Source organism: Notamacropus eugenii, chromosome 2, assembly GCF_028372415.1.
Source record: "Notamacropus eugenii isolate mMacEug1 chromosome 2, mMacEug1.pri_v2, whole genome shotgun sequence".
NCBI classification, from domain to species: domain Eukaryota; kingdom Metazoa; phylum Chordata; class Mammalia; order Diprotodontia; family Macropodidae; genus Notamacropus; species Notamacropus eugenii.
In genome coordinates, this window is record NC_092873.1 from 150259470 (window position 1) to 150268484 (window position 9015).

General features: G+C 36.1%; 1 protein-coding gene across 1 annotated transcript; it reads left to right on the plus strand.

Annotated features, from left to right (window-relative positions):
- The first annotated feature begins 6315 nt into the window (after positions 1-6315).
- Positions 6316-7272, plus strand: LOC140522856 (olfactory receptor 14A2-like). The gene has a single exon (XM_072638077.1). The coding sequence runs from the start codon at positions 6316-6318 to the stop codon at positions 7270-7272; it is 957 nt and encodes a 318-aa protein (XP_072494178.1).
- Positions 7273-9015: the final 1743 nt, after the last annotated feature.

The following is a 9015-nucleotide window of genomic DNA, read 5'->3' on the forward strand; positions in this document are numbered from 1 at the left end:
TCATGCAAGTTTCTTTGACAGATGCAAGCACTGGGGAGTATTTTCAATGATCCTCCAACTATTAAGCAAAACATGAAAAGGTGATATATCCAATTCTCCTGTCATTGAGCATATGCAATATAGCTTCAGAATGAAATAAGGATTCCTATCGATGAAATCCTCTAATGCTCCTGTTAATGGATGAGGTTCCACTGATTTCCTCAAGTACAAAAATACTTCAGAATCTCCTAAATGAGATGACTGTCCAAGAGAATTTAGCTGAACAGATTACACAGAACAAATTATAACAATAACTAGCATTATATAGCACCCACTCTGTGCCAGGCACCATGCTAAGTGATTTATTAATATTATTTAATACTCACAACAACCTTAAGAAGTAGATGCCATTATTATCTCTACTTTACAGCAGGGGAAACTGATGCAAATAAACATTAAGTGACTTAGCCAAGATCATACAGCTAGAGTCTGAGAGAGGAGTTTTCCTGACTCCAAGTACAGTGCTCTAAGCACTCTGACAATTAGCTGTTAAGTGGATCAAGAAGACCCATTGTTCTTTCCACTTTTGAAAATCTGTTTCTCAGTTATCTACTTGCCAGTCATCTTGCTGCCCAGATCAAAGATGATGTCCTGGACGACTTAATCCTTTCATCTCTGAAATTAACACATTAGTGAGTGTGTCACATGGTCTACAACATTACAACAAACTAACTCTAGCTGTGATTTACCTTACTTCCCAGACAACACCTCATCTGTTGTCTTGCTGATGCACTTGTACCCTTCATGTGGCCCTTTATTACCCCACCTTCAGTTTGTAGTTCTGAAATTATAATCAAATCAAACCTTCCATTACTTTTGTGGGGGGAAAAAGTGTCAATCTACTTCTTGAGAGCTCTATTCACAATCCCTATGTCTTTCTAAACCTAAATACTTCTTCAGGGCCACACTTCCCTTTCCCTGTTGTCTCTCTTAATAGATTATAACCTCAATGATGGCAGCTGTCTTCCCCCATATACATCATTTTTATATCCCCAGCATTTAATAAAATCCATAAAACCTGGATGCATATTATTAGAGTTGGTCCGTTACTGTATATGTTTTGGAAATCAATTAATCTACAAACATTTATTAAGCACCTACTCTGTGACAAGAATAGTACAAAGACTGAGGTTATGAGGAAAAAGCAAAAATAGTAAGGACTCAAAGAGCTTACATCCTTATTGGGGAGGCATCAGGTATATACACATTGGTACAAACATGATAAATGTGTAACAGGTAGAAGATAACATTGGATGGGGAGGCACTAGCAATTAAGGGACTGAGATAGGACTCATATAGAATGTGACCCTTAAGCACAGTATTGAAAGAAGCTAGACATTCGAAGAGATAGAGAGGCCAAGAAAGGGAAAGAGCACTCTAGGCATGAAAACAGCCAGTGCAAAGATAGAGTTTTATTAGTGAAGTATCATGTGTGAAAAATAGTAAGTAGACTGTTCTGGGTAGAATGTAAAGTTCATCTAAATGATGAGCTTATATTTGATCCTAGAAGTAACAGGGAGTTTTGGAGTTTGGAGGGAGGAGTAGACACATGCTTTATTGTAACAGGGCTTGCCTGGGTATATCCAGATTGTCTAATGTGGATGAAATCACTTTCTAGCTCATACCTAATAAGTGGGAGTAGCCTCCTTTGATTGACTGTAAAACTGACCAGATTGATATCATCTTTCTCTATTTTTTCCTCCCTCCCCCTCTTTCTCCCTCTCCCTCCCTCCCTCCCTCCCTCCTTCCCTCCCTCTCCCTCTCCCTCTCTCTTTCTCATATATATATATATATACATATATATACACACATATATATACATATACATACATGCATATATATATATATATATATACATATATATAAACGGCAGAAGTGAATAGCTCCATCACATTTTTACATCATAGCAAATGCTTATTATATATCAGGAAAAGTGCCATGCACTAGAAATAGAGAAACAAAATTTGTAACAAAATTTTAAATGATATCCTTTCTCATAACAAGTGGAAAATTATGAAAGATAATGGTTGTTGTGAGGTATGCTACTTTTTGAAAGAGCTGCAGAGGAATGTCTTTTGTTTGGGGGTAGTTCTGTTGTTTGTGAAAGCATTAGAATATTGATGTATATTCTTGGAGGCATATGAAACTTTTTTCTGGATCAAAAATTAATAATTTTAAACATGATCCAATATTTCTCAGATGTTTAAGGCATTATCAATATAAGTCATAGAGTCTAGGCATCCAAAGTTCTCAAGTGCTCCCTTATTCCCAAGGGCCATGCTAACAAACTAATCATAGGTTCTGGGATTTGAGCTTCTCAAGGACCATGGGACCCTTAATACTGAATAACTAAACAAATACTCAGGAGATCTACTTGTAGTTCTATCATCCTCAGAGAATCCCAGCAAATTTAGAGTGCCTGAATATCAGAGGAAAAATAAAATGATGTAAGAATACAGCAGATATATCACCCTCAGAGAAAGAACTGAACCACATACTAAGAAGTTGGATTCCTTCAAAACACTTTGAATGCTACAGTTGAAGTAGAAAAGTGGTAAGCACAGCTAAGAAAACATCTCACTTCATTATTCTATAATGACTAAGAATATGGTGAGATGTTATTAGTAGCAGAAATTTGAGGGAAATGAAAAGTTTTTGAAAACTGCATATTTTTGCCATTGGATATATGAATATCCTTCACTTTTGAACACTTATTTATCTCTACATAAACTTTTGGTGCCTGAATGGAGAAGAGATAGTCTCATCTCAGGCAATGGACTGAAGAACTGAACAGAAAAAAGGTATACATTTTCACTTTTTTTTAAATCAAAATGTAGATGCATTTTGTGCCCAAGATTAGAAATAACCATGACAAAATCCATCTTAAATTTCCAGAAATATTGAAAACTCTTAACACAAGCAAAGTGTGACAAATTTTATGTGAAATTTTACGAAAATCATAGGCAAGTGGGACAAAAATTAAAGAGAATGTCAAGGTGGATTCAGATAAGCTTCTAATTCTTTATATTCTTCACTAAGCTTTAGAAGTTCCTCTTTTCTACTCTTTAGGAGCCCAGATTCCCTCATGCTGCTCCCTTGTTACCCAGTGAACATTCAGTTTAGTCTCCCTTTATCCCCGCACCAATTATCACCATTCCCATGCAAGAGCAATTTTCCTTATGGTGTAGCCAGTTTCAAAATTTTATATTTATCCCCCATAATAATCTATCAAAACACTCTTTCCAGTACCTGATCTCAAATAAATGTTAAATAAAAGGAGCCAGATCAACAAAACTATGCCTTTAATGGTAAAATTCAGGAAGTACAAAAGAGTGAATATGAGTATTTCATACAATTTAAGATTATATTAGGGAATCCAGTGATCTTTCCAATGCCTCTAAGTGAAAACAAGATTTGATTTTCACCCTTTTGAACAGGCAGGACAAAGGCAAGAGATGGGAGATGGAGTGCTGTATATGAGAAAAGCAAGAAGGTCAATTTGATTGAACATTAGTTTCAACTGAGATAGAGAGGATTAACATGCACTGGAATGTGTACATTATGTGTATGTGTATAGCTGGAAATAAAGACTGAGTCATCTTTCAGAAAGAATTTTAAAACCACACAGAGGAGTTTACATTTGACTATATGAGGATTAGTGAGCCCATCTGGGGTTTAATGAGTAGAAGAGGGACATGCTCAATTTTGTGTTTTAGGAAAACGAATTTGGCAGATCCATGATGGATGTATTGAAGAGAGAAGAGATGGCACAAAGATACCAATTGGAATGATACTGTAATATTCTAGGTAAGAAGTGACAGTGATCTGAACTACAATACTGGCTGAGTAAATGAAATGAAAGGGGAAAATGTTGGACACATTGTAGAGATAGAAAACTCTTTGAAAATTGACTGGATGTAGGAACAGGGGCAAGAGTAAGGGGAAAGGTAGCAGAGAAGTTATGAATCCAGTGACTGTAAGCTGTGTGGTACTCACAAAGAAATAATAAATTTCAGGAAACAGAGGGTCTTTGGAGAATGGGGAAAATAATGGGTGGGTTTTGGATATACTGAGTTTGAGATAGATAAAGGATATCCACTTTGAAATATCTAATGCATAAAGCAATGCTGAATCTTAAGGTAAAGACTAAGGGCAAGAAATATACCTGTGGGGCTCAGCATCATAGGGAACATGAAGAAAGACATGTCAAATAGTAAGATCACTGAGAGGGAACTAAAGTATAGAAGAAAGCCTAAAACAAAACCTTGGCATAAACCCATTTAGAGGGCACAATGGGATGATGATGATACAGCAAGAGAAACTGAGAATTAGTTGTCTAAATAGGTATTGGGACAACCAAGAGAGAGCAGAGAAACAAAAATCTAGAGATAAAATTCTACAAAGGTAAAGAGAGTGCTCAACAGTGTCAAATACTGCACAGAATTCATGAGAAGAATAAATCTTGGGAAAAATTCATCAGAGCTGCACATTAATAAATTATTGGTTGCTTTGGAAAGGATAGCTTTAGTTAATTCATGAAGTCATATGTCAGATTTTGGAGGGTTTATAAAGAAGTAAATAAAAGGCATTGGAAATCAAAATATGACAGATGGATGGACGAATGGATGGATGGATGGAAGGAAGGAAGGAGAGAAAGAATCTTTCACTTAGAAAAGAAAACAATATGTAAGGATAGGTTTGAGGAGAAGGTTAGGACATATCTGAAGGTTTCTAAAGATAAGGGAAATTTTAGACAGCTGAAAAGGACTGAATAAAGACTAAATATTAGATAAAGAGAAGAGGTTAATAATAAAGGAAAACCCTTAGAAAGGGGGACAGAATCAAAAGTATACATAGAAGATTTCACTTTTGTCAGGAGCAGGGCCACTTTGGATCACCATTAGAAATTGGAAAAAAGTAGGAGAGAATGAGTTGTGATTTGAAAAGAAAGAGAAAATAAATATATCACCAAAAAGTTTCTCTGTATTCTAAGTGAAGTACGATATGAAGTCTTCTTTCTTACATTCTTACAAATGTTTGGGACAGAAAGTATAGATATAACAGGACAATAGAAGATGAGAAGCAGTCAGGTAAGGAATATGATAAAGAATCAACATGAAAGGAAAAAAATGAGTGTCAGGCTAAAGTAAGGACAAGTTGTAACTGCAATACATAAATTACTATTGAACACCGTCAGCAGAGTTTTGTGATTTTGCCCAGCTCCATTCAGCATTATTTGTCAGTTTCCACATGCTGCATTCTACAAACAAATACAAGAGACACAACATATTAGAGAAAGCCTTGGGAGTAATTTTTCCATTTCAGGGTAGGTCTGCATTTCAGCATAATTAGTCTGGGTTGGTGGTGAACAAAGGAGAGTTTGAAATTACACAGGCAATTTGGAGGTCTAATATGTGACACTGTGTTCCTCTACATGACAATTCCAGTCTATTAGGCTGATTACGGTATCAAAATGCCTTGGAAAATGAACCAATTCAGAGCAGAGGATATCACAGAAATTTACTGGAAGTTCTATATAATTGCAAGTCTTAAATAATGAGAAGACAATCATTCGTTTAGGAACACCATGTTAAAGCATAACTCACGAAAGGAATCAAGAGCAGCTTTTGAGACATCCTTTGAATGAGAAAACCTGGATTAGCATCTTGGTTCTGACATTCTTTGTATACCTATTGAAAAGTCACATAACTTTTCTGAGGTCCAGTGTCCTGTGTATAGATTGGCAATAATATTATTAGTAATGTCTACCCAAAAGGGTCTTATGATGAAAGTACTTCAGACAATAAAAATTGTCCACTGACAGATATACCTATTATTATCGATTTTTTCAAGGTAAGAATATTGATCTCAGGATGATGTAAGATATGAAAGAGCCTTAAAAATCATCTGCTTTTGGGGTTGTTGGCCATTTTTTTTTTATTTATAGGCTGCTTTGGCAGTCTGGGGAAACGTATGGCATCATTTCTGACAATCATGTCTTTAAATATATAAGACAGATTAGATTAAAATGGAAATGAATCTATCAAAATATTTTAAGGTACATGAACCTTAGGGTAAAATGCTCACAACTAGTTCCATCACTTCATTTAAAAAGTGAGAAAATTAAAGAAGATAGAGGAACTTCCATTTGCCAAAGGTCACACGGTAAGCCTGAAACAAGGGAATCTGACCACCAAAACAATGACTGTTCTCATCATTTGGCATTTGTTTCTTTTCTCCACGCAGACAATGGCAAGAGCACTCCACCCCTAGAACATGGCCAATCTCACTGTGGTGACAGGGTTCTTACTCATGGGCTTTTCCAACACCTGGGAGCTGCAAGTCTTACATGCCATCCTCTTCTTGCTGATCTACGTGGTGGCTCTGATGGGAAACCTGCTCATCTTCACCCTCATCTCTCTTGATGGGAAACTCCACACTCCCATGTACTTTTTCCTAAAGAATCTGTCCTTTTTAGATCTTTGTCTTGTTTCTGTCACAGTTCCCAAATCAATTGAAAACTCCTTGAGTAATACCTACAACATCTCTTTTTGGGGGTGTGTGTCACAGCTCTTTATAATGATGCTATTAACAGCATCAGAGCTTTATCTCCTCACAATGATGTCCTATGACCGTTATGTGGCCATCTGTCAACCCCTGCACTATGAAGTCATTATGAACAGTGAAACTTGTGTGAAGATGGCAGCTGTTTCCTGGCTTGCTGGAGGTTTGTATGGGGTCCTGTACACAGCTAGTACATTCACTTTGCCCTTTTGTGGCTCCAAAGAGATCCCCCAGTTCTTCTGTGATGTCCCTGCCTTGATCAGGATCTCCTGCTCTGATTCACACCTTGCAATTGATGTCACTCTGGTTTTGACATTCTGTTTGGGGATTTTCTGTTCTATTTACATCACAATTTCTTACAGTCGTATCATCTCCACTGTACTGAAGATTCCAACCAGAGAAAGTAGATCAAAAGCATTCTCCACTTGCCTACCCCATCTCATCATTTTCATGTTTTTTGTCACAACAGGTGTCATTGCTTATCTAATGCCACCCCAGGAATCTTACCCACTTCTGGACCTCTTGTTGTCCATGTTCTATACAGTGGTGCCCCCAACCCTGAACCCTGTAATCTATAGCCTGAGGAACAAGGACATGAAGACTGCTTTCAGGAAGCTCATAGCCTGGAAATATTTCTCAAGGGGATTAATACCAAAGTTTTTTCCATGATGATATTCCTATGCGGATATATACATGCTTACTTATACACACATACACACACACACATATATATATGTATACATGCATATTGTGTATATTTCTTCTGTCTACGTATTTATGTATATGTACACATTTGTGTATGTACATGTGTACATATGTGTGTATGTACATATATGTGTAAGTACTTATTTCATATATATTGATATATCACTTCTATGTACATGTTTACTTGAATTCTCTGCTTATATGCCCATTTGTACCTCCCCAATTTTAAAATATTAACTCTCAAAGGGACTGGTGCATCATAAAAATAATTTTTAAAGTATATATACCAGTTCCAGTCCTAAAATCAAGAGATCACCAGTTTTCTGGAGAAAAAGAGGTGGATTTATTTGAAAATAATGTATTTGAAGATCCTCTCATCAACTTATGTCAACTGTGTGCTGAACATTTGGCTATGTGGAATGATAGAAAACATTATCTGACTTGAAAGTAGATGTAGCATTTGAATCAGGTTGCCACAACTTACTGTGAAGCATCACAAGGGCTTTATAATGTCTATTTTGCAATAGTTATTAAGTGGTTTCAAAATCTGAAATTTGATCACAATAGCAGTAAGGAATAGTAAGGAAACTTATTATCTCCATTTTATATAGAAAACTAAATTCCTTCAAGGTCTACAGTAGGTGAAGATGTCCTGATTTAAATACATCATTTTCAAATAATTGTTTTTCCTCAGAAAATGGGAGGCCTCTTAATTTTACCTTCAAATTTAGAACATGAGCACAGAAATCCAGAATTGGGAGGTCACCAAAGGTCATTCCTCCAGTTTAACCTCTACTTGAACCTGGCTTCTATATAAAACATCTGCAGTTCCTAGCCATCCAAACACCATGTGAGTATTTACAGTGAGGGGGAATATCTTCATGCAAGGCTAACCATTCAGATACTTTGCTCACTTTAGACCAAACACTGCCTCTCTGAAATTTTGACCCATTGCTCCTACTTCCACCAGGCCTTTCACTACACTGAGATGTAGGTTATTTGGGTTTGTAACACTGGAGTGAAGGAGGGGCAAATGATACACAAAATCCAGAAGCATATTAGTACCAAAAACAAAAAAATTAAAAGGGCATTAAACCTACTAATCTATGTCCTTACTTTTTCATTTCTCTAAACTTTCTTTGAAAATGAACTACATGTATATCAAGGATATCTTTCATGAAACTATGAGAATCAATCAATAAACCTTTATTAAATATCTGCTATGTGCCAGGAATTATGCTAAGAATTGGGCATACAAAGACAAAAAAAAACGAACCTTTCTCTTAAAGAATTTACATTCTGTGAAGTATGCAACTTCTTCACAAATAAGCAAATATATAAAAATAAGATACATGCAAAATAAAGTGTTTTCAGTTCAGAGCACAGTAACAATTAAGTGAAACAAAAAGAGTTCTTGAAGGGACTTAAATATTCTATAAGAGGTGAAGAGGAAAGACATTCCAGTCATGAGCAACAACCAGGGCGAACACATACAGGTAGAAGACAGCATGTCATATCTAAGAAACAACAGGTAGATCACTTTGGTGACACTGTAGAGCCCAAAAAACGAATGGACATTCACAAATAAGAAAATAGAGTTAATAATATTCTTACAGTCAAATTGACTGAAAGTTACATAGAACGTAACATCCAATTTTGCGTAGAATTTATGGATTAGAGTACATTTAATTCAGTAAGGCAAAATAG

Bases quoted from the DNA above. Each gene is read 5' to 3' on its own strand.
- LOC140522856 (XM_072638077.1), top strand. From the start codon at position 6,316: ATGGCCAATCTCACTGTGGTGACAGGGTTCTTACTCATGGGCTTTTCC.